The 27191-nt window shown below is 42.9% G+C and overlaps 1 protein-coding gene across 1 annotated transcript in view; it reads right to left on the reverse strand.

Moving 5' to 3' along the window:
* DPYS (dihydropyrimidinase) overlaps positions 1-27191 on the reverse strand; it is a 125154-nt gene that overhangs the window by 87520 nt on the left and 10443 nt on the right. The window contains exons 2-3 of the mRNA XM_073632138.1: positions 11608-11766; positions 5527-5706 (exon numbers count right to left, since the gene is read on the reverse strand). Coding sequence (XP_073488239.1) covers positions 5527-5706; positions 11608-11766 — 339 coding nt within the window. The remainder of the gene's footprint in view (positions 1-5526; positions 5707-11607; positions 11767-27191) is intronic.

Here is a 27191-nt window from a genome sequence, read left to right on the forward strand (position 1 = left end):
TTCGATGTGTTTTTGTATGCGGTTTTCATGCGTTTTTTTTTCTCCTTAAAGTGAGAATAGTCGATAGTTAAAGAGCAGGCGGCCACCGTGTCTTTAACAACCTCTGAGTCATCAGGTGTAAGCGGGGTTCATTTTTTTTCTAAATTTTGGCGTAGGGTTCCCCACAAAATCCATACCAGACCCAAAGGGACCCCACAACGTTTTTTTCATGATCTTTTTTTTATTCTTTTTTTTACATTCAGCTGTCAGCAGGGAACCCCGCTCATCGGTTGTTAAGGATGCAGCGGCCGACCGCTCCTGAACATCCTTGGGTTTCAGTGGTTAAGCCTGGATGATGCCTTCATCCACAGGCATCATCCCAGTACTGTTTTGTTCAGCCGGCGATTGTGAGTAAGGCAGAAGTGATCTGAGTGGCTAATTAACCACTCAATCACTTGTGAGGGTGGTGGAAGGGGGTCCCACCCCCCCATCCACTGCCGTCGCTGCCTCTCCAGGGCTCTCCGGTCCCAACACAGAGGCCGGGAGTGATGCGACTGGCGACCAAGGCGGCCCTGTACAGAGAGTGAGGAACTGACGTCATTCCCCCTCTCTCTGTAACTTTGGAAACTGGAAGCGACGAGCAGTTCGTCACTTTACCGCCCAAAACGAATGTTCCCCATAAAAAGTAAAACTTGCCAATGCTTCTTGCAGGGTAATTCTGCAGACCAACACTTTAGCCAAAGAATATGCACCTGTGTATGGACAAGAGTCCCAAACATGAAATCTGACGCCGTTCCCCTGTCTCTGTAACCCTGGAAACGGGGAGCGATGAGCCTTTCGTCACTTTCGTTTCCGCCCCTTAGTTTCCCTGGCCACCGGCGGCCAAGGAAGCAACCGATCAGATCGATCTCGGTCTGATCGGTTACATGGGGGGCCAGAGGAGAGATATGGGGTCTAATAGACCCCACATCTCCTTAAAAAAGAGGACCTGTCACGGTCCATGCTATCTCAAGGGATGTTGTTCAGTACAAAAAAAAAATTGTGCAAAAAAAAAAAAAAAAAAAGCCAAACAAAAAAATTTGTATAAAATAAATAAATAAATAAATAAAAAATGTAAAGCTCCCAACCGTGCTTATGCGCAAATGCAAATGCAGGTATTGTCGCAAATGTGAGAGGGAGAGCAATATTTCTAGCACCAGACCTCCTGTGCAGCTCTAAACTGGTAACCTGTAATGATGTTTAAAGTGTCGCCTATGGAGATTTTTAGTGCCGCAGTTTGCCGCCATTCCACAGGCAGAAGCAATTTGAAAGTGTGACATGTTAGGTATCTATTTACTCGGCATAACATCATCTTTCACATTCTACAAAAAATTTGGGCTAACTTTACTGCTTTTTTTTTTTTTTGATTCATGATTTTTTTTTCCGAAAAACCGCGGCACAAATACCGTGTGACATAAAGAGTTGCAACATCCATCATTTTATTCTCTAGGGTCTCTGCTAAAAAAAAAAGCCTTTTTAAAATCTGTTTGGAGTTTAGATTTAAATACAGCTAGTACAGAAATTTGACTATGACTTTGGGTCCATTCAGACCAAAAATGTATGCATTGAGTGCATGTAAGCACACATGCATTGAGTTGCATTGGCATACTGCGGTGCTGTTTTTTTAATTAAAGTGGAAGAAAAGCCTAACTATATCTATTTTTAAATATGTTCCCTACCCCCTCCTCCTACATATCCTGTCTAACCTATATAAAAAAGATCTTCATACTTACCTATTTTTAATTCACTCCAATCCAGAAGAGGAAGCGTCGTCAACGGCTGGGCTATGGGAACCCATAGGTGACATCATGTCTCCCAGAATTCACAGCTGTTGTCTAGTGCTCCCTTACACAGAGCTGTAGGATCACATGATTGGACCAGAGCAGATTGAAAATAGATAAATATACAGTGGGTATAGAAAATAATCACCCCCCTAAAACAATCACATTTTGTTGCTTTGCAGCCTGAAATGAAGACAGACACAGTTTTTGTTTTATCCAGCTGTTTTTACTCAATGCAACTTATAACATCCAAGTGAAAGATATAACACCAACATGTCTGAAAAAAATGTAAAAAATTAAAAAACCCAATCACAGAGTTGGAAAAAGGATCACCCCCCTCCTAAAAATGACTTGTAAACTCAATTAGGTATAGCTAATCACCTTCTCTATGGAACACAACGCCATTTGACTTTCAACTGTAATAAGCTGTGGTTATTTTGATTAGCTCAACACGAAAAGAGCTTTCCTGGGGCATTTCCGTCCCTAGTAGTGCAACTAAAGCAAACAATCAACAATGGGTGGAGATGGGAGTCAGGAGAAGGATAAAAAAAAAGTCAAATGCTTTATCAATGCCTAGAAGCACAGTGAAGTATATTATTAAGAAGTGGAAGCTATTTGGTACAACACAGACACTCCCTGGATCAGGACGTCGCTCCAAACTGGATGAAGGAGCCAGGAGGAAACTGGTCAGAGGGGCTACCAAGAGGCCTACAGCAACTCTGAAGCAATTGCAGGAATTTATGACTAAGACTGGTCATTGTGTGCATGTGACAACAATATCACAAATTCTCCACAAATGTGACTTGTATGGGAGGATTGCAAGAAAAAAGCCACTCCTCAAGAAAAGCCACATGGAATCATGACCGAGCTTTGCCAAAACGCACCTTGAAGATTCTGAGGCCACATGGAAATAGGTGTTATGGTCAGATGAGCGTAAAATTTAATTATTTGGCCTCAATACCAAATGATATGTCTGGTGGAAATCCAATACAACTCACAATCCAAATAACACCATTCCTACAGTAAAGCATGGAGGGGGTAATATCCTGATATGGGGGTGTTTCTCTACAGCAGAGACTGAGGCACTTGTCAGGATAGAAGGAAAAATGGATGGGGCAAAATACCGTCAAATTCTTGAGGAAAATCTGCTGCCCTCTGCCAGAAAGTTGTCAATGTGAAGAAGGTTTACCTTCCAACATGACAATGACCCAAAGCACACAACAAAAATGACCACACAGTGATTGAAAGAGAAAAAGGTGAAAGTTTTTGCATTGCCTAGTCAGAGTCCAGACTTAAACACCATTGAAAATCTGTGGAATGACTTGAAGACTGCAGCCCACAAGCGATCAACATCAAATTTAACTGAACTTGAGCAGTTCTGCAAAGAAGAGTGGGCAAACATCTAAGTCTATATGTGCAAAGTTAGTAGAGACATATCCCAACAGACTAAAGGCTGGAATTAAAGCAAAATGTATTTCTGACATGTTGGTGCCATATCTTTCACCTGGATGTTAAATACAACTAGATAAAACAAAAATTGTGTCTGTCTCTATTTCAGGATGCAAAACAACAAAATGTGATTATATTAAAGGGCAGATTCTTTTCTATACCCACTGTAGTTAGGCTTTTCTTTCACTTTATTTGCAAAGGAAACTTTAACGGACTGTGTACTTTTGCATTTATGCACATTGTGGTGCACTTACATGCGTATACAGCACCTTGAAAAAATATTCATACCCCTTGAAATTTTCCAGATTTTGTCATGTTACAACCAAAAACCTAAATGTATTTTATTGGGATTTTATGGGATAGACCAACACAAAGTGGCACATATTTGTGAAGTGGAAGGAAAATGATAAATAGTTTTCAAAATGTTTTACAAATAAATATGTGAAAACTGTGGCGTGCATTCCCTAACTAAAATCTAGTGGAACCAATTGCCTTCAGAAGGCCAAGGAACACACGAGACAAGTCAGGCATAAAGTTGTGGAGAAGTTTAAAGCAGGGTTAGATTATAAAAAAATATCCCAAGCTTTGAACATCTCATAGAGCACTGTTCAATCCATCATCTGAAAATGGAGAGTATGGCACAAAAGCAAACCTACCAAGACATGGCCTCCACCTAAACTGACAGGCCGGGCAAGGAGAACATTAATCAGAGAAGCCACCAAGAGGCCCATGGTAACTCTGAAGGAGCTGCAGAGATCCACAGGTAGGAGAATCTGTCCACTATTAGTTCTGCACTCTACAAATCTGGTCTTTATGGAAGAGTGGCAAGAAGAAAGCCATTGTTGAAAGAAATCCAAAAGAAGTCCCGTTTGCAGTTTGCGAGAAGCCATGTGGGGGACACAGCAAACATGTGGAAGAAGGTGCTCTGGTCAGATGAGACCAAAGTGAAACTCCTTGGCCTAAAAGAAAAAAGCTATGTGTGGCGGAAAACTAACACTGCATATCAACCTGAACACATCATCCCCACCGTGAAACATGGTGGTGGCAGCATCATGTTGTGACAATGCTTTTCTTCAGCAGGGACAGGGAAGCTGGTCAGAGTTGATAGGAAGATGGATGGAGCCAAATACAGGGCAATCTTAGAAGAAAACCTGTTAGAGTCTGCAAAAGACTTGAGACTGGGGCGGAGGTTCACTTTCCAGCAGGACAATGACCTTAAACATACAGCCAGAACTACAATGGAATGGTTTATATCAAAGCATGTTAGAATGGCCCAGTCAAAGTCCAGACCTAAATCCAATTGAAACTCTGTGGCAAGACTTGAAAATTGCTGTTCACAGACGCTCTCCATCCAATCTGACAGAGCTTGAGCTATTTTGCAAAGAATAATTGGCAAAAATGTCACCCTCTAGATGTGCAAAACTGGTAGAGACATCCCCAAAAGACTTACAGCTGTTGTAAGTCTTTCTACAAAGTATTATCTCAGGGGGGCTGAATACAAATGCGCCCCACACTTTTCACATATTTATTTGTAAAACATTTTGAAAACCATTTATCATTTTCCTTCCACTTCACAATTATGTGCCACTTTGTGTTGGTCTATCACATAAAATCCCAATAAAATATAGTTACTTTTTTGGTTGTAACATGACAAAATGTGGAAAATTTTAAGGGGTATGAATACTTTTTCTGAGCTGAGACAAAGTAGGGCATGTTCCATTTTTTTTTTTTCAGTCCAGGACAGCGCACATCAGCACAAAGAACTGATGTGAACTACAATGAATTTGTGCTGGCATGCGTTGATTAATGCATGCCAGTGCGCCTGGTGTGAATGGAACCTTTATATTAGCTTCCAGCAAACATCTGCATAGCAAACTAGGAACTGGACTGTAAGCCTATCAGGTATTAATATATTGCATCTATCCAGATGATGAGAAAGAAGAATGATTAGATCATTGATTTGCTGCCCCTTGTCCAGTCACAAGCTGGGCTGGGTCCTCAGCCAAGTAGTGTTGCTTAACTAAAAAGGAAAACATGAGGTCAGAAACCTGGCTGTGCTGCCTTGGTGACTGAATCACAAAACTGACTGAACAGAATTACAAATCCATTGGCAAGTCAGTACTAATGTACGATTTTAAGTGTGTTTTCTGCAGTTTGACTGGAGTTCAGCTTTAATTACAAACCCAAAAGACTTTTTTTGCAACTGTGAAAAGATAATTCTTAATTTGGCCACCAGATGTCAACATTGTACCAGCTTTATTTTAAAGATTTCCTTTACCTCTGCAATTAAATCTCCATTCTCTGCATGCACCTGGGCGATGGCCCCAATGTTCTTACAGCAAGTAAATGCCTGGTACAGCTCGATGTCATGAACCATGTACACGTCCTTGTAGGCCATGAACATCTTAAATGAGTTGACACCTTTATCCCTTACAAGGATTTCCATCTCTTTCTTCACCTGTACAAATAAGCACATTAAGAACTTGTTACTTGAATTGAAATATAAAGCATATAAAAGAATACAACGTTCCAATTGGTAATGTTTTACTATAAGTAAATTAAAGGGTAATTTAGCAGATTAAAAAAAAATAATAATAATACACATACACAATTGCTACACAAGTCATATTATAATTGAATGTTATGAAAAATTACATTTCCTTTTCAATCTGCAGCGTTATCATTTTTTGTAAAATTCAATGCCATTGTCAGAGCTGGGCTCAGCCCTTCCTTCTCTGAGCTGACCGCTTATCTGTCGGCTAATTGCCAGCTCCTATCTCTCCCAGAGTTACTCACCTGTTGATGATATCCTGCTCATCAGTCCTGCCTACTTAAGCCATCCAGCCCAGTGGATCTCTGCCCTTGCCTTGGTTAACATCACAGAAACTATCGCCTGCGATCCTGTTCAAGACTTGCTTTGCTGACATCCATTCTGGCTCCAGATCCTGCTTGCTGTTCCACTACATTGATCCCTGACTTCTGGCTTGGCTGACTATCCATTCCGGTTACTGAACTTTGGTTATGTTTTGACTACGTTTGTTCTTTTTACTTTTATTATTAAACAAGTGTGATTTGCCTGTACTTCTGTCTCGGCCTGATTTCATAGTTTCTGACAGCAATAATGCCCTGTACACACGGTCGGATTTTCCGATGGAAAATGTGTGATAGGACCTTGTTGTCGTGTGTGGGCTCCATCACACATTTTCCATAGGAATTTACGACACACAAAGTTTGAGAGCATGCTATAAATTTTTCCGACAGCAAAATCCGTTGTTGGAAATTCTGATCATGTGTACACAAATCCGACGCACAAAGTGCCATGCATGCTCAGAATAAATTAAGAGACGAAAGCTATTGGCTACTGCCCTGTTTATAGTCCCGACGTACGTGTTTTACGTCACCGCGTTCAGAATGATCGGATTTTCCCACAACTTTGTGTGACCGTGTGTATGCAGGACAAGTTTGAGCCAACATCCGTCGGAATAAATCCATGGATTTTTTTGGCGGAATGTCTGATCAATGTCCGACCGTGTGTACGGGGCATAAAACTACCTGGAGGCATTCTGTACACAGAACCCCCCCCCCCCAGAAATGTATTTTCCTGCTTGTGTGATTGGCTCACTGATTTTCCCAGAAGTCTGCACTAAGATTGCACTAATGCCGTGCACACACGGGCGGACTTTCCGACTGGACTGGTCCAACGGAACAAATCCATCGGACAATCTGACCGTGTGTGGGCTTCATCGGACCTTCAGCTGACTTTTTCTGTCGAAAATCAGATGGACTTTAGATTTGGAACACGTTCCAAATCTTTCCGCCGGACCCAATTCCTATCGAAAAAACCGCTCATCTGTATGCTAGTCCGACGGACGAAAACCGTCGCTAGGGCAGCTATTGGCTACTGGCTATCAACTTCCTTATTTTAGTCTGGTCGTACGTCATTACATACAAATCCGTCAGACTTTGGTGTGATCGTGTGTGGGCAAGTCCGTTCGTTAGAGAGTCCATCGAAAGTCCGTCGTAACTCCGTCGAAAGTCTGTCGGAAAGACCGTCGGACCTTTCATGCCGAAAAGTCCGCCCGTGTGTACATGGCAAATGAAGTCAGATTTTAGGTATCCCCTGCAACAAAAATGTCATTTTTGGTCAGACACTCCCAAAGGGATGCTAACACTGCAACTTTTCTCATTATAATCCTTCAAGTGCATCAGTTGATTAACTGCTTTTTGGGGACCAGTGATACTAATACAGTAAAACCTCGGATTGCAAATAACACGGTTTATGAGCATTTTGCAATATGAGCTATTTTTAAAACAAAATCCTGACTCGATTTGCAAGTGTTGTCTCACATGACGAGCAGGATTCAAGCCGCTGGGGTGTGCTTTACTGCATGAGGTGTGGGGGTGCCGGTGATGCTCTGAGACACTCAGAGACGCTCAGAGATACTCGTCTCTGAGTGTCTCCAGTGTCTCTGGCACCCCCGCTCCTCTGGCCACATGTGGTACTGCATACACCAGCGCCCCCGCACCTCTGACCACATACAGTACTGCATACACCAGCAGTCACTGTGGAACCAATTATCTGAGTTTCCATTGATTCTTATGGGGAAACTTGCTTTGAGATACGAGTGCTTTGGATTACAAGCATGCTTCTGGAACAAATTATGCTCGTAATCCAAGGTATTACTGTATACGTGATCCGGTGAAGAGGTGCTGCCCTGTAACAGTAAAACTGCTACAGGGCGGACCTTAAGGGGTTACAAATGAAAAAGTCACTCCAATTCAGAATTATTATCCAAAGACACAAAGTGAAACAAACCATTTTTTCTTCAGAGCAGAAATAGGTAGGAATCTGCAACAAAGCTTGTTAAAATCCTTGCAATGTACATAGATCATCCAAATGGGATTTTTTTTTTGCATTTATGATGTTGAATCTGGATAAAAAAACTGGTTGCAGTAATGAGTCCAGAGGATGGTGGTAATGGCATATTTTCTGATTGGTCTGTGAGTGGAGAGCCCCAGGGCTCTGTCCTGGACCAGTTCTGTTTAACTTGTTCATAAACAATACGGAGCTGGGAACAAATAATTTGACCTCTGGGGGTCCTAGTAGATGACATTCATTCAATGTCAAGCTGCAGCAAACGAAAAGATATAAAACTATAATTTTACCACTTTATAAAACTCTGGTTCGGCCATATCTTAAGTATGCTGTCCAGTTCTGGTCACCAATTCTGAGGAAGGATGTACTGGAACTGGAGAGAGTCCAGAGAAGGGTGTTTCGTCAGATTTGGTGACCCGTCAGAATGCGTACATGCGTACAAGCGGACATCTTGTTACACCCACCGGAGTTTTGCATTTTACACTTATTTTTAACAGTAAACCGAGTTTATTAAGTGAAATACAATAGTTAGAACTCCGTCTGACTGGTTAGATGTTGAATTTTAAAAGCAGTGGCAAGCCTGCTGATCTCACAGGTATGCTAATCTGACAGACGTTGGCTGCTTTTAAAATTAAACATCTAAACATTCAGACAGAGTTCTAAGTATTGTATTTCACTATATATACTCATTTTACTGTTAAAAACAAGTGTAAAATGCAAAATTCCGGTGGGTGTAACAAGATGTCTGCTTCCCCCTTCTCACTGTATCCTTACTGTGGACGAGTACGGGGTGTGGCAAGATGGCGGCGACGAAACATTACTTACTTTACATATTCTGACAGGTCGCCTAATCTGATGAAACACCGGCAACAAAGCTAATAAGGGGGCTGGAGGATCTCAGTTATGAGGAACAACTACAAAAAGTAGACTTCTCTGGAGAAGACACCCTAAGAAGGGAATATGATAGCGACATACAAATATTTACAATGTGATTCCACCACTGGGGATAAACTGTTTAACATAAGGCCACACAAAAAATTTGAACAAGAAGCGGTTCAATCTCAAACTGCATGAGGAGATTTTTACTGTTAGACGGTAAGGATGTGGAACTTCCTTCCATAGTTGGTGGTGTCAGCGGGGGAGTGTAAATTAATTCATGGAGGAGAGGAGATTAAGAGTGAATTTGATTGTGATATACAAATCTTTAAATGGTGACTTTAGGATTGTGAGAAAACTATTTATTTTTATGTCTAAAGAAGACATGTGGCCACACAATGAAGTTGGACAAGAAGCATTTCAATCTTAAACTGCGTAAAGGGTTCTTTACTGTTCAGGCAGTGAGGATGTGAAGCTCCCTTCCACAGTTGGGGGTGTCCGCGGCGAGCATAGATAAAATAAAAAACATTTTAGATGTGTTTCTAAGGCTCCATTTATATTTGACTTTTTGCATCTCAGGCAGAATTGCTGCAATTCTGCTCACAATCTCAAATTGCACTGCAATTGAAAAACGCAAGTTCAGGTGCCATTCACCTTCAATAGCACCTAAAACACAGTGTGGTTTTGGCACGATAAATCGTGCTACAATAGTGGCAAGCTACAACGTTCAAAGCTTGTTGCTAAAAAGAAGTTCATACTCCTTCTTCGGCAACATGCTTTGCACTCTGCTGTTTGCTGTAATTGCCATGCGGTTTATCGCACAATGATCACGGCACAACCACACCGCATGTTAGGTTCCTTTGAAAATAAATAAATAATAATTTTTTTCATTCATTATGATCGAAATTAGTTATTTTGAATAAATTGGTAACTTTGGAAAAATGCTAATTCGTTATGTTCCATTCGTTTAGATGCGGTATTCCATAAATTCGGAAATTCGAAAATTAAAAAATCCGAAATAATAACTAACTATTAAATTATAGGTATTGGAATTTCCTTTCAAATTTGGCTATTTCTGAATGTAACAAATTAATCTGAAGTTACGAATTATCCGAAATAACGAATGCCGCATCTAAATGAATGAAATGTAAGGAATTATTATTAATAATAATAATGATAATAATAGTTTTCATTATTATTATTATTTATTATTAATAATTTGTTACATTCCATTCATTTAGATGTGGCATTCCTTATTTCGGATAATTTGTAACTTTAAATTCGTATTCGTTATGTTCACTAACAGCAAAATTTGAAAGAAAATTCCAATACCTATAATTTAATAGTTAGTAATAGTTATTATTATTATTATTATTAGTTAGTTATTTCAAATTTTGGGGTTTTCGAATTTTCGTTCTTTTTGAATTTTCGGATTTTCATTCTTATTTTCGGATTTTCTAGTTTTCGGATTTACGAATTTTAGAACTTACAACATTTTGTTTTCAATAAAATTTGTTAAAAGGAATATTTCTAAATGAACGAGTTTGTCGAATTTCGTTGAAAAACAAATTTGAAACAAAACTAATTGCACATATCTAGTTGTTATGTGGGATATGAAAACAGTCACACTCTCAGTTAGGTCTGGATGGACTGGAGTCTTTCTTCATCCTTACCAACTATAACTATATAGCTACATAACAAAATTGAAGCTACTTTTCAACACTGTGCTAGAACTGCATAACATTGAAAATTCAAAAATCCAAAATAATAACTAACTAATAATAACTAACTATTAAATTATAGGTATTAGAATTTCCTTTCAAATTTGGCTGTTTATGAACGTAACAAATTTATGCGAAGTTACGAATTATCCGAAATAAGGAATGCCGCATCTAAATGAATGAAACGTAACGAATTAATAATAATAATGATAATCATAAAAAGCTTTCATTATTAACAAGAGGAGGTGTTTTATAGTCCATGGAGATAGCAGGGAGCAATGCTAACTGATAAAAGTCCAGAGGCAGAGAATATGGGAAGTTATCAGCTCACAAGATTCCTGGCTGGATGAACAAATCATTTTTTGCACTTCTCAAACGGATATAAAAAAACCAAAACATTTTAATGATTTATTTAACAGGCCAAAAAGCAGCAAATACGAGACAATGGGGGTTATTTACAAAAGGCAAATCCACTTTGCACTACGAGTGCAAACTACAAGTGCAAAGTGCACTTGAAATTGCACTTGGAAGTGCAGTCGCTGTAGATCTGATGGGGACATGCAAGGTAGATAAAAACCAGCATTTTAGCTTGCACATGATTGGATGATAAAATCAGCAGAGCTTCCCCTCATTTCAGATCTACCCCTCAGATCTACAGCAACTGCTCTTCCAAGTGCACTTTGCACTTGTAGTGTGCCTTTCATAAATAACCCCCATTTATTGTTAGAATTTGCATGCACTTTAAGTGCTAAAAGGAACCCAACCAGATATCACAGAAGTAATAAAGCATGGTGGGGACTCCCCAGTTATTTCCTCTTACAATCAGAGACTGAACATGTATAATCATCCTCTGTCATGTGATATAATGAAGTGTAATTCGGCTTACCTTGTCACTCCACCAAGTCACGGCTACATGGAGAGCATAGTCACAGCACACTTTAGGGTCAGCCCAGCTCTTCCAGGTGTTAAACGCTTCGATCAGAGAAGTGCCTTTCCTGGGAATAGCGAAGTCCATGATCATGGTGGTACCTCCTGCCACCGCAGCCTAGAAGGACAATAGATGGAAATTATCAATGTGGATCTGGCAGATTTTACCCCTCACTCCCAAAACCCAGCTGAAAGATTTCATTATGGAATTGATTTAAAAAATGCTGAAATGTACTATTACATAAACATATGCTCAGTGAAAATGTGTTTAAACTGTACATTTGGGATTGGCTAAAAGAAAAGCATAATTAGTTATTTATCACCTCCCGGAACCACAGTGGGTATCTACTTCCCATCCAAGATACAGTAGTGATGATGCAGGGGCCAAACTCATGTTTGCATATACTGTATTGATCTTCACAGGGTAGCAATAGTGGTTCTACCTAGACATGTACAGTCTATCCAAAGTAGTGCCCTCCTAGTGTAGAGCAGGCTGCTAGGTACATTTAGTTTGGCTCCCCTGTAATCAGTGGAGCAGGGGTTGATTATCTAGAGCTGCTCAGTGTTTCACAGGCTGTTGTTCTGTTACTTCCCCTTGTCTTCTAGAATATAATAGAAGCATAGTGGGAAAAAGTGGGAGATCAAGCAGCCTGAATAATTTTTTTTTGGAATGCAAGCCAATCCCTGGGGAGGTGTGCCCTGAAGGTGGTGAGAGAACCCATAAATAGTCTAAGGCCAGTGCAGCCAGAGCAGTGTCCCTGAGACAAGTCCTGCAGGAGGAGACTCTTGAGCAGGGGCTCTGCCCCCTGGTGCAGGATCCTAGAGAAGTCTAAGGGCAGGAACAGGCCTGCTCCATGTCTGAGAGGGACTTACAGTGAGGGAAAAAAAGTATTTGATCCCCTGCTGATTTTGTACTTTTGCCCACTGACAAAGAAATGAGCATTCTATCATTTTAATTAGGGTTGCACTGATACCACTTTTTTAAGACCGAGTACAAGTACTCGCCGATACCGATATGTTTTTTAAATCTCATGTGACAGTAGACTGTGTCAGTAGTTTTTTATTTTTATTTTATTTTACTATTTATAATTTATTTTTTTTAAATAATTTTTTACAGTTTGTATTTTTTTGTTATTTTTTTTATTTTATTTTTTACAATATTACCTTTTAAATATTTATTAAAATTATTTTTTAATTTTTTATTTTTTTTATCAGCCCTGTTGGGGGGGGGTTGGTGAGATATCAGGAGTCTAAACAGACCCCTGACATCTCCCCTTTGAGACAGGGAAAGGTACTGAGGACAGAGATTCCCCAGTCCCTGTCTCTGCAGCCTCAGCTGTATTGAAAATAAATGGACAGCAGACAGCAGCTCCTGTTCATTCATAAACTGAGACATCTTAACCACTTGCAGACCAGCCACCGCAGTTTTACTGCAGCAGGTTGGCTCCGCTGCGCAAGATCACGTTATTGTACGTCATCTCGCGAGGCCTGTATAGCAGACGCGCGCGCCGCCGCGAGCTCCGTGAGTCAGACTGCGGGTCCCGCGGACTCGATGTCCGCGGGGATATCCGCAATCGTCTCACGGAGAGGAAGAACAGGGAAATGCAAATGTAAACAAGCATTTCCCCATTCTGCCTAGTGACACTGTCACTGATTACCGCTCCCTGTAATTGGGAGCGGTGATCAGTGTTGTGTCACACACAGCCCCCCCCCACAGTTGGAATCACTCCCTAGGACACACTTAACCCCTACAGCACCACCTAATGTTAACCCCTTCACTGCCCGTCACATTTACACAGTAATCAGTGAATTTTTAATCGCACTGATCGCTGCATAAATGTGAATGGTCCCAAAATAGCACCAAAAGTGTCCGATGTGTCCGCCATAATATATCGCAGTCACGATAAAAATTGCTGATCGCCGCCATTATTAGTAAAAAAAAAAAAAAAATTATTAATAAAAATGCCATAAAACTATCCCCTATTTTGTAGACGCTATAACCAATCAATAAACGCTTATTGCGATTTTTTTTTACCAAAAATATGTAGATGAATACATATTGGCCTAAACTGAGGAAAAAAAATGTTTTTTTTAACATATTTTTTGGGTATATTTATTATAGCAAAAAGTAAAAAATAATGCATTTTTTTCAAAATTGTCGCTCTTTTTTTGTTTATAGCGCAAAAAATAAAAACCGCAGAGGTGATCAAATACCACCAAAAGAAAGCTCTATTTGTGGGGAGAAAAGGACGTCAATTTTGTTTGGGAGCCACGTCGCACGACCGCACAATTGTGAGTTAAAGCGACGCAGTGCCGAATCGCAAAAAGTGCTCTGGTCGGGAAGGGGGTAAATCCTTCTGGGGCTGGAGTGGTTAAACACAGATTACTCTGCTCAGTTATGAATGGACAGAGTCAGTGATCACTGACTCTGTGCATTCAAAAAAGGAAGGAGCCGGTAAATTACAGATTTACTGGCTTCTTCCTCCGCTCTCCATCCTGACAGATCCAGGACAGAGGGGGAACCGAATGAGCACAGAGGACACAGAGGAGGACTGGAGGAGCACGGAGGACACAGAGGAGGACTGGAGGAGCACGGAGGACACAGAGGAGGACTGGAGGAGCACAGAGAGGGGGACACGGAGAAGGTTTGATGATGTGCGCATGAGCACGAAATGCATAGAAAACGAGGCTTGAGACACATGATACAGGAGCTCTCACTTCCACTTCCAGCTGAGACGCAAGCCACGCTTCCTGTTTCACGAGTGACGGACCGGCCCCTGCCTAATCCTTCAGCTGAGCTGCCATCTGTTGTACTTTATTGGCATGTAAGTGCTTTTAAATAAAAAGACAATATTACACTACATTGCCCCCTCTGTGGCTCGTTTATGGGGGAGCCAATCTTTACAGATATAAGGATAAGGAGCATTGGATTGGTACTTTAACCGCTTCAGCTCCGGAAGATTTTACCCCCTTCCTGACCAGAGCACTTTTTGCGATTCGGCACTGCGTCACTTTAACTGACAATTGTGCGGTCGTGCGACGTTGCACCCTAACAAAGTTGACGTCCTTTTTTTCCCACAAATAGAGCTTTCTTTTGGTGGTATTTGATCACCTCTGTGGTTTTTATTTATTGCGCTATAAACAAAAAAAGAGTGACAATTTTGAAAAAAAAGCAATACTTTTTACTTTTTGCTATAATAAATATTCCCCAAAAATATATGAAAAAACAAATTTCTTTCTCTTTAGGCCGATATGTATTCTTCTACATATTTTTGGTAAAAAAAAATCGCAATAAGCATTTATTGATTGGTTTGCGCAAAAGTTATAGCGTTTACAAAATAGGGGGTAGTTTTATGGCACTTTTATTAATATTTTTTTTTTACTAGTGATGGCGGCGATCAGCGATTTTTTTGTGACTGCGACGTTATGGCGGACATGTCAGACATTTTTGACACATTTTTGGGACCATTGTCATTTATACAGCGATTAGTGCGATTAAAAATGCACTGATTACTGTGTAAATGACACTGGCAGTGAAGGGGTTAACCACTAGGGGGCGGGGAGGGGTTAAGTCAGTACTAGGAAGTGATTACTAACTGTAGGGGGGATGGGCTAGCTGTGTCACTACACTGATCACCGCTCCCGATGACAGGGAGCTGTGATCAGTGACACTTGTCACTAGGCAGAACGGGGAGATGCTGTTTACATCAGCATCTCCCCGTTCGTCCTCTCTGTGAGGCGACCACGGGTATCCCCGCGGCGATCGAGTCCGCGGGGCCTGCGACCTGACTCACGGAGCTCCCGGCCGGCGCGCGTGCGCGCCACCAGCGGCGCGCACGCAATGGCACGGCAGGGAATTCAAATGGACGTACCTATAAATCCATTTGCCCAGCCATGCCATTCTGCCGAAGTAAATCGGCGTGCGCCGGTCGGGAAGGGGTTAAAGTGTAACATCCTGAGGAATAACATCTATTGATTGAAGTTTGATCGACATGTAATTGGTCATTTGGAGTGAGATTTGGCTTGGAGGACCCTGTTCAACCGAGGAGGTTTTTCCCTACATCATATGCCTGGTGGTCACTTTGTGGCCAGAGATATCTGGTGAGCAGATCTATGTGTCACTTTGGGTGAAGCACTGTTTACAAGGAATAAGCACATTGCACTTTAGGAAGGCACAGTGTTGGAGTTACAGTGTACACAGAAGAATTACACCAAAATATTATTTTTTTATTAAATAATGTTGGACTGATTTGGCACTATTTTTATGGTTTATGTGTTGTTAATAATTTCATACCCACGCTGGTTTGGGTGTTGTTATTTATATATGGTTTTGCGCCCAATTTTTTCACTATTTAGGTCTACAAACTTGTCCCTGACATCCTTGGACAGCTCTTTGGTCTTGGCCATGGTAGAGAAATTGATTGATTGCTTCTGTGGACAGGTGTCTTTTATACAGGTAACAAGCTGAGATTAGGAGCACCCCCTTTAAGGGAGTGCTCCTAATTTCAGCTCGTTATCTATATAGAAGACACCTGGGAGCCAGAAATCTTGCTGATTGATAGGGGATCATATACATATTATATATTATATCTACTGTTCTTTCTGCAATGAAACGTGAGATTTTCCATGGCAACCAAAAAGTGTCCCTTTACGTCAAAAGCGGTTTGAGACCAGCTAGAAAACAACGATAGTAAATTGGAACACTTGCAGAATTGAGCGATAGTGAATTGTGGGGAAATTCATTTTATTATATTATTGTTTTTTATGATTATTTATAGTTATTTATTATATTATAATTTATGATTTCGTGTTTTAAACTTTATCATACCCAGGATGTCTACTAGACTTCTGTTTGGACAGATTTAATTGCATTATTGCTAAGAATTACAGGCCTACAATATAAAATGCAGAATTTCTATGCAAAAGAATTGTACCGCTTTGAGACGCAAAAATCTGACATAACCATACCGCCAGGGTGGCTACAGGCCCCCTGAACCTTTAAAAACCACCTTAAGGCTGGGTTCACACTTGTGCGATCACAGACATTACATGTAATTCGCACCGTATTGCTCTGCAGATCACATGTAATGTCTGCCATGCAGATTGAGCCATACAAACTGGTGCTCTACCCTTTTTTAGGCCCACACTGGAATCGGATCGCATGGATGTTCACACCCATGCGTTCCGATTCCTGTAGCATTTCACCGTTCGCACTGCGATCTGTGAACCAATTTGGGGGTGCCATTAACTTTACATTGACACCCGCAGCGGTTCGCAGATATTAGTGTGAACCAGGGCCGTCTTTAGCGCAGGGCAAACGGGGCAGCTGCCCAGGGCCCTGTCATTTCTTGGGGCCCAAAGCAGAGCTGCCCGTTAACCCTGCGTGCTGCCCGCAAATCGGCGCTAAATAATGTCAGCCGCGGCGGCTCGCACGGTGCCCACAGTGCCAGTGCCTTTTTTTTTTTTTTTAATTTGAGGAGCGGGACGCGGGTGGGCGGGGCCTTGAGCTCCACTGATGCTCTGGCCCCGCCCCTTGCTATGTGTGCAGAGACAGTGCTGTGCACCAGTGATCGGACTCGGAGGAGCGGTGAAGCGGAGGAGGAGTGAGACAGGGCCCTGGGCAGCGCGGAGTATAGAGTGCACTGAAGCCTGTGTGGAGCAGCAGTGTGGAGAATTTAGCAGAGCTTTCCACCGTTCACGACCAGGTAAGGTCTTTTCTCCTCCCCTGGCTCCCGCTCCCCCTATCCCCATGCCATGTCTTGTGTATTAAAGGGAAGTAAAAAAAAAATGAGCAGATCTGCAGTCCACTGTCCAGGCTGAGTGAGGCCTCAGAGGAGAGCACACAGCATGATTTACAGTAACATGGCATACTGTATTTAGGCTGCTTTCACACTGAAAGCGCCCAGGCATTGGTGGTAAAACGCCACTATTTATAGTGGCGATTTACCGTCGTTTTTGTGGCGCTTTTCGGCCTCTAGCGGGGCACTTTAAACCCCTGCTAGCGGCCAAAAAAGGGTTAAAAGAACTCACCGCTCCTAAAGCGCCCTTGCCCATTGAAATCAATGGGCAGCGCCGCTGAACCGCCGGCAAAGCGCTGCCGTAGCGGCGCTTTGCAGGTGGTTCAGCGGCGCTGCCCATTGATTTCAATGGGCAAGGGCGCTTTAGGAGCGGTGAGTTCGCCGCTCCTAATGCGCTCCAAAGAAGCCACTGGCAGGACTTTTTCTGATGTCCTGCCAGGTCACTGTTCCAGTGTGAAAGCCCTCGGGGCTTTCACACTGGAGTGAATGGAGCCGCTGTTTCAGGGCACTTTGCAGGCACTATTTTTAGCGCTATAGCGCCTGCAAAGCGCCTCAGTGTGAACTGCTTGATGGGCTTATTTTGGGCCTAGCTGGTTCACATGTATGTATTTTGGTGGCCCACATTTGCGCAGGCACAATGCCCATTCATTTGAATGGACTGCCATGTCTGCGTTTCCTGCAAAAAAAAGGTGCATGCAGCATTTAATAGGCTGCACACACCTATGCACATCAAGCAATGAAATACAGCACTGTCTGTTCATTTTACTTTTGCACCATGTGACTTACCTGCTGTTCCTGCTCCGGCAAACTTGCTGCATTTTTAGATGTTTAGGCCACGCTTTTAAAAACACAGTACGTTTGTGTGCGCAGGAACTGCAGGTAAGTCGCATGGTGCAAAAGCCGAATGAATTTCAAGGCCAATGCATTATTAAAATGCTGCATGCACCTTATTTTTCTGCAGGAAACGCAGGCATGGCAGCCCATTCAAATGAATGGGCTGCTGTGGCTGCGCAAATGTGGGCCGCCAAAACACATACATTTGCCTATTACATTGTTTCTTAACTGGGGTTTCCCAGTTCTGCGGTGAGGTCCGCGGCGATGTACCCCAATGTACTCTGATGTGCCCCATGTGCTTTGATGTGCCCCAATGTACACTGATGTGTCCTGATGTGCTATGTGCCCCATGCCCTGATGTGCCCCATGCCCTGATGTGCCCCATGCCCTGATGTGCTTTGTGCCCCATGCCCTGATGTGCTGTGCCCCAATGTTGTGTGCCCTGATGTACTGTGGCCTGTGCCCTGATGTCCTGTACCCTGATGTACTGTGCCCTGATGTACTGTGCCCTGATGTACTGTGCCATGATGTAGGGCTGGGAGATTTTCTTAAAAAAAAAAATCTTCGATTCTCTTAAAAAAAACTTGATTCACGATTCAAGTTTTTTTTTTTTCTGGGAACCGCGCCGGTCCCAAGGCGCTGCGGGCATGAGCTTTTAGGCGAGGCTGCAGCTTCGGCCTAGTCCGTGGCGTCAGGCCTCGTGGACTAGGCCGAAGCCGCGGCCTCACCTAAAAACTCCTTGCCCGCAGCTCTTCAGGCCCGGCGCGGTGTCCGCGCCGGTGGAGGCGCTGCGGGCATGAGTTTTAAGGCGAGGCCACGGCTTCGGCCTAGTCCGCGGCGTCCGGCCGTAGCCGCGGACTAGGCCGAAGCCGCGGCCTCGCCAAAAAACTCATGTCCGCAGCGCCTCTGGACCGGCGCAGTGAAAAAAAAAAAATCTAAAAAAATCGATTTGCTTAAATTTTGAATCGATTTGACCTCTCAACTCAATTCAAGATTTTGATCGATTTTTTTCCCAGCCCTACCCTGATGTACTGTGCCTTAATGTACTGTGCCCTGATGTACTGTGCCCTGATGTACTGTGCCTTGATGTACTGTGCCCTGATGTACTGTACCCTGATGTACTGTACCCTGATGTACTGTGCCTTGATGTACTGTGCCTTGATGTACTGTGCCCTGATGTACTGTGCCCTGATGTACTGTACCCTGATGTACTGTGCCTTGATGTACTGTGCCTTGATGTACTGTGCCTTGATGTACTGTGCCCTGATGTACTGTACCCTGATGTACTGTGCCTTGATGTACTGTGCCTTGATGTACTGTGCCTTGATGTACTGTGCCATGATGTACTGTGCCCTGATGTACTGTACCTTGATGTACTGTGCCCTGATGTACTGTGCCCTGATGTACTGTACCCTGATGTACTGTGCCTTGATGTACTGTGCCTTGATGTACTGTGCCATGATGTACCGTACCCTGATGTACCGTGCCCTGATGTACCGTGCCCTGATGTACCGTGCCCTGATGTACTGTGCCCTGATGTACTGTGCCCTGATGTACTGTGCCATGATGTGCTGTGTCCTGATGTGCCCTGTACCCTGATGTGCTATACTCTGATGTGCTGTACCCTGATGTGCTGTACCCTGTACCCTGATGCGCTGTGCCCTGATGTGCTATACCCTGATGTGCTGTACCCTGTACCCTGATGTGCTGGGCTCTGTACCCTGATGTGCTGGGCTCTGTACCCTGATGTGCTGTACCCTGTGCCCTGATGTGCTGGGTTCTGTACCCTGATGTGCTGTACCCTGTGCCCTGATGTGCTGGGTTCTGTACCCTAATGTGTTGTACCCTGTGCCCTGATGTGCTGGGCTCTGTACCCTGATGTGCTGTTCCATGATGTGCCCTGATGTGCTGTGTCATGATGTTCTGTGTCCTGTGCCCTGATGTGCTGTCCCCTGATGTTTTATGCCCTGAGCCGGTCTGGATGAAGTCCAGGGCCACATTTTTGTCCCAGTCCAGCCCTGGATATGAAGGGGACTCTAATGTAACAGGGGCGCTGTGATGTGTAAAGGGGCACTATAATGTGGAAATGTCTGCAATGTAATGGGGGCTGTGATATGGTGAGGCTGCAATGTAATGGGGCGCTGTGATGTGAAGAGGCTGTAATGTAATGGGGCGCTGTGATGTGAAGAGGCTGTAATGTAATGGGGGGCTGTGATGTGAAGAGGCTGTAATGTAATGGGGCGCTGTGATGTGAAGAGGCTGTAATGTAATGGGGCACTGTGATGTGAAGAGGCTGTAATGTAATGGGGCGCTGTGATATGACGAGGCTGCAATGTAATGGGGGCTGTGATATGACGAGGCTGTAATGTAATGGGGCGCTGTGATATGACGAGGCTGCAATGTAATGGGGCGCTGTGATGTGAAGAGGCTGTAATGTAATGGGGCGCTGTGATGTGAAGAGGCTGTAATGTAATGGGGGGCTGTGATATGACGAGGCTGTAATGTAATGGGGGCTGTGATATGACGAGGCTGTAATGTAATGGGGGGCTGTGATGTGAAGAGGCTGTAATGTAATGGGGCGCTGTGATATGACGAGGCTGCAATGTAATGGGGCGCTGTGATGTGAAGAGGCTGTAATGTAATGGGGGCTGTGATATGAAGAGGCTGTAATGTAATGGGGCGCTGTGATGTGATGAGGTTGTAATGTAATGGGGCGCTGTGATGTGAAGAGGCTGTAATGTAATGGGGCGCTGTGATGTGAAGAGGCTGTAATGTAATGGGGGGCTGTGATATGACGAGGCTGTAATGTAATGGGGGCTGTGATATGACGAGGCTGTAATGTAATGGGGGGCTGTGATGTGAAGAGGCTGTAATGTAATGGGGGCTGTGATGTGATGAGGCTGTAATGTAATGGGGCGCTGTGATATGACGAGGCTGTAATGTAATGGGGGCTGTGATATGACGAGGCTGTAATGTAATGGGGGCTGTGATGTGAAGAGGCTGTAATGTAATGGGGGGCTGTGATATGATGAGGCTGTAATGTAATGGGGCGCTGTGATATGACGAGGCTGTAATGTAATGGGGCGCTGTGATATGACGAGGCTGTAATGTAATGGGGCGCTGTGATGTGAAGAGGCTGTAATGTAATGGGGGCTGTGATGTGAAGAGGCTGTAATGTAATGGGGTGCTGTGATGTGAAGAGGCTGTAAAGAAAGCCCGGAGCAATATCAGACAGGAGAATAAGCGCAGGGCGGGCATGACGGGGTTAACAGGGATTTAACTATTTTCATAGGGGTGGTGAGTATAGAGCCGAGGGGGAGGGGCTGGAGGAGCTTTGATAAGGGGGCCCCGCCTGGGATGAGTCACCAAAGCGTGGTGGAAAGTTCCCACCCACCCTCCCTATGGTTAGCAGTTTTTGGTTGTTTGGGAAGTGTTTTTCTGTTTTTTCTTCACAGGTACTGGCAATGTGATGTCGTAGCGGTGGCGGACGTTGGTCTGTGCAGGAAAAGAAGATATCAGAAGGATGAGATCGGGACTATCGTTGGAGGGGTCCTGATGGTGGTTCCCGGTTGACGGAGGTTAGCCGGGAAGGGATAATGGGGCACTGCGGTCAGGGGTAGTCTTTGAGCCAGCTTGTCGGCTTGAGGCAGGGATAATACATTTGAGAGGGACTGCAGTGCAAGAAGGTTTATTAACACAGAGGTTTATTGATTTCCTGCTCAGACCAACGTTAGATTTCAAAGGTTTTATAACAGATATGTTTTTTCCATTTATACGTTTTTATATTTTTGATATTTGAGTCATTATATTTGTTAAAGTAGGCTGCTACGGCCTTTGTTACCCCAAGAGTTCGGTGTGGTCTCGGTTAATGAATACGGTTATAAGGTGGGGTAGTATAGTTTATGGGGGAGTTAAACACATCTGTTATACAACAGTCATGTAATGGGGTGCTGTGATGTGAAGAGGCTGTAATGTAATGGGGGCTGTGATGTGAAGAGGCTGTAATGTAATGGGGGCTGTGATATGACGAGGCTGTAACGTAATGGGGCGCTGTGATGTGAAGAGGCTGTAACGTAATGGGGCGCTGTGATGTGAAGAGGCTGTAATGTAATGGGGGCTGTGATATGACGAGGCTGTAATGTAATGGGGCGCTGTGATGTGAAGAGGCTGTAATGTAATGGGGCGCTGTGATGTGAAGAGGTTGTAATGTAATGGGGGCTGTGATATGACCAGGCTGTAATGTAATGGGGGCTGTGATATGACGAGGCTGTAATATAATGGGGCGCTGTGATATGACGAGGCTGTAATGTAATGGGGGCTGTGATGTGAAGAGGCTGTAATGTAATGGGGCGCTGTGATGTGAAGAGGCTGTAATGTAATGGGGCGCTGTGATGTGAAGAGGCTGTAATGTAATGGCGGGCTGTGATATGAAGAGGCTGTAATGTAATGGGGCGCTGTGATGTGAAGAGGCTGTAATGTAATGGGGCGCTGAGATGTGAAGAGGCTGTAATGTAATGGGGCGCTGTGATGTGAAGAGGCTGTAATGTAATGGGGGGCTGTGATGTGAAGAGGCTGTAATGTAATGGGGGGCTGTGATGTGAAGAGGCTGTAATGTAATGGGGCGCTGTGATGTGAAGAGGCTGTAATGTAATGGGGGCTGTGATGTGAAGAGGCTGTAATGTAATGGGGCGCTGTGATGTGAAGAGGCTGTAATGTAATGGGGGCTGTGATATGAGGAGGCTGTAATGTAATGGGGCGCTGTGATGTGAAGAGGCTGTAATGTAATGGGGGCTGTGATATGACGAGGCTGTAATGTAATGGGGGCTGTGATATGACGAGGCTGTAACGTAATGGGGGCTGTGATATGACGAGGCTGTAACGTAATGGGGGGCTGTGATGTGAAGAGGCTGCAATGTAATGGGGTGCTGTGATGTGAAGAGGCTGCAATGTAATGGGGTGCTGTGATGTGAAGAGGCTGCAATGTAATGGGGGCTGTGACATGAAAAGGAACTGAGGACACTATGGGACTGCTGTGAAGAGGGTCTGCGAATGTGATGTAAGCACTGCTGAGATGTTATAGTACAAACATGATATTCAGATCTCTGACTAATGAATATTTTAACAACTGGACCTCCATAAATTTTAATTCAAGACCCCTGGTATATACATTATATTCTGAACCAAAAAAAAAAAAAAAAAATCATTCTCTTGCTCTCAGCTTCCTCCAAATCTCCCTTTTGTGGATGCTATGATCTGACTTTCTGTTAGAGGATGTATGAGTTCCTTCTTCATGGTCCTACTGTACTATGTGAAGGAATGTAGCCACCCTCTTTTGCTCACTCCTAAGATGGACTATTGGATGGGTAATGTGCATAGAGCAGTGTACATGACTTGAACATGAGGGGGAAAAAAGTGGTTTGGGAGTCTAGCATTTTACTACTGAACGCTACAACATATAAGCATTTATTATAAGGTAATAAGAGACTGCACAGAGCATAATTTATTTTTATAATGCAGGTGTCAGTCACATCTATTTTTTGAAGAGCCTATAAGCCCTCAATATGTCAAAATCTCTGAGTGGTGCACAGAAGCGAAAAAAGAAGCAGGAGTTGGAGGAAAAACTATGCAGAATACCAAGAATTACTGGTTTTCTTATACCTAGAAGTGGATCTTCTGAGGAACCTGCTGGTACATCTTCTCAGGAAGTGATTCCTGCTCAAAGTACCTCTGACATAGTCTCTGAATCTGATGCAGTAGTGTCTTCTGATCCATTAACACCACTAGAAACAACACCAGTGCCCATGGAGATGGAGAAACCAGGCCTTTTCCAAAATACTGGTTTGCTGCCTAGCCTCCATACTGTGGAGCCTACTGTGGAAGCATTTGATATAGTGCCTGAATTTGTGGAACAGTCAGGTTTCATGACTGACATTGGTTTGTGGCCCAACATATCTACTATTGAGATGCGGGAGTACTGGTCAAAAAATGGAAATGTGTCAGTGAGAAAGCCTCTGGAACAACTGAAGAAAGAAGGTTTTGCAACGTCATTTAAAGACGGACGTTGCTGTACTATCGACATGTTTATGCGTAACTGTCCCAATGGAGACAAGGTTGAAAGAAAGTGGCTTTGCTACTCAAAAAACATGGGCAGAATCTACTGTTTTGACTGCAAATTGTTTAGTGCATCACGAAATGCATTTTCCAATGATGGTTTCAGCGACTGGAAACATGCCAGTGAACGAATTTCATCACATGAACAGTCTCAAAACCATATTCATGCTGTGATTGATACAGCCAAATATTCGAAACTGGAGGGTCGGATTGACCATAAAATGCAACAAGAGATTGAAGAGCTGACAAGCTATGGTCAAAATCTAGTAAATCAGTTGCTTAGTGTCATAATTTTTCTTGCCGAAAGAGGATTGGCTTTTAGAGGAGATGACCAAGTTATTGGATCCAAACACAATGGCAACTATCTTGGAATTTTGGAATTACTGTCGGAGTATGATGCTTTCCTAGCACAACACATCCAAACCAAGGCAAACAAGGGCAAAGGATTTACAAGTTATCTATCAGCAAATGTCTGTGAAGAACTTATACAGATTACAGGGGAAAAAATTTTGGAAGATGTCATCAACCGGGTTAAAATGGCAAAGTACTACTCAGTATCTGTAGATTCATCTGAAGATTATTCCCATACTGATCAGCTCACAGTGATTTTACGATACTTAGAAGGAAATCAACCCGTGGAGCGTTTTCTAACCTTCTTACCCTCAACGGGGCACAAAGGAGAAGAGATGGCGAATGCGCTTCTAAAATTCCTTAATGTTGGACTTTCCATACAAGAATGCCGTGGACAGAGTTACGACAATGCAAGCAACATGTCTGGTCACTACAAGGGTATGCAAGCAAAAATTGTTACCCTGAATAAATATGCAATGTATATACCTTGTTTTGGACACTCACTAAACCTTGTTGGAAAGGATGCTGCAAATTCGTGTAGTGAGGCTGTCAAGTTTTTTGATTTCATACAAGCTCTGTATGCATTCTTTACTGGCTCAACCAAGCGCTACAAGAAGCTTAAAGACAAGCTTGATGAGAATGACCTCTCTGTGTCCATGCCGAAAAAGCTAAGTGACACACGTTGGTCATGTCGTGCTGATGCTTGTCAGGCACTAGTCCATGGCTATCAAAATATAATGGACATTTTGTTGGAAATTTCAGCTGACTGTGAAGAAAGGTCAGAGTGCCGTAATATGGCAAAAGGACTGTTTGATCAGATGAGCAAACTTGAGACCGGGATTTTTGCAGAATTCTGGAACACTGTTTTACAGCGCTTTAACAGCAGCAGCAAAACTTTGCAGTCCGTTCAACTCAACCTAAATTCAGCAATTGCCGTTTTGAAATCATTAAAAGATTTTATGAATGAACAACGTACTAAATTTGATGCATTTGAAGAAGCTGGCAAGCGTCTCACAGATACTGAAGAATATACTGTGCAACATCGTCGACTTCAACGCCGGAATGTCCGTCAGCAGCCACTTGACTATGGACACAGTGAAGAAGCACACTTAACACCCAAGGAGACCTTTTATATTAAGGCCTTTCTCCCATGTGTTGACAAACTTTTAGTGTGTCTGGAGCATCGACTAGGAGCTTACAGTGAAGTGTGTGATTTATTTGGATTCTTTATAAACTTTCCAGTGATGGACTTTGATTCCATTAAAATTGCAGCAGAAAAGTTGTCCGCTTTCTACAAGCATGATCTGGGCACAACCTTTGGTGATGAGCTAATTCAGTTTCAGTCATTAATTTCTTTGTTTCTCGATAAAAAAACAGATGACTGCAGCATAGAGCAATTTATGTACAATACCATATTTGACAAGGATGTAAAAGATACCTTTCCCAACACAGAAATTGCTTTAAAAATGTATCTCACTTTAATGATCACTAACTGTTCAGGTGAACGATCTTTTTCAAAAATGAAACGGATCAAAAATCTACAACGCACAACCATGAGCCAAAGTCGTCTCACCAAACTGTCTATAATGTCTGCTGAATCAGATATACTTCGCAGTCTTGACTTCACCAACATTACAAAGACATTTGCTGCTCAAAAAGCACGTAGACTGGTGGTATAAATTGAATTAAAGTATTTCTTGACTTTATGTAAAAAGTTATCTGCACTTTTATAATAGTGGTTGACAATAGTCTGTTATACTAGCAGCTGTTGCCTAATAGGAATGTTAACATAAGGCTGCTATACGGAAAATCCTGATTTTTTTTTTTTTTTTTTAATGGTTTGTTTTGGCTTTTTTGTGGACCGAAAGCTGATGAAAGGGTGGTTTTATCACCCATTTAGCACAGAAGCACATAGCTTCCAGATTTAGTGTAGTATATTATGTAACTCTGCTACCTGATTACCTATTCTCTAAATTGGAGTGGAGCATACGCACTTTGTTTTGAATGTTTGATTTTGGATTCTACGGGTTGTAAGTTTTAATACTGTTTGTTTAATTGCTATGTGTTGTTGTTAATTGTTCTATTATTTATGAATATTTATGTTTGTGTTACTAGACAACATGGCTCTTTGTTTTACACACAAAACATAATGTTGATTTGCACTTTATTACTGAAAGTTATTAAGATATATTAACATATAAGTGCTACTACAGTTGGTGAGTACGTACTGTTACAGATCGCGCTAAGAATACGTTTGTGGACCAGTTCTTTTATGTTTACATTATTAAAGTTTTTTTTTTAAAGATAAATCTATGTGTGTGTCTGTTTTTTGAGATGTTGGGGTGAAGAGCAAAATTGAATTGGGGGGGGGGGGGGGGGGGGGGCCCAAAAAAAATGTTTGCCCGGGGTCCAAACCATATTAAAGACGGCCCTGGTGTGAACTGTCTGC

Source organism: Aquarana catesbeiana, linkage group LG05 (assembly GCF_042186555.1).
Source record: "Aquarana catesbeiana isolate 2022-GZ linkage group LG05, ASM4218655v1, whole genome shotgun sequence".
Taxonomy (NCBI): Eukaryota; Metazoa; Chordata; class Amphibia; order Anura; family Ranidae; genus Aquarana; species Aquarana catesbeiana.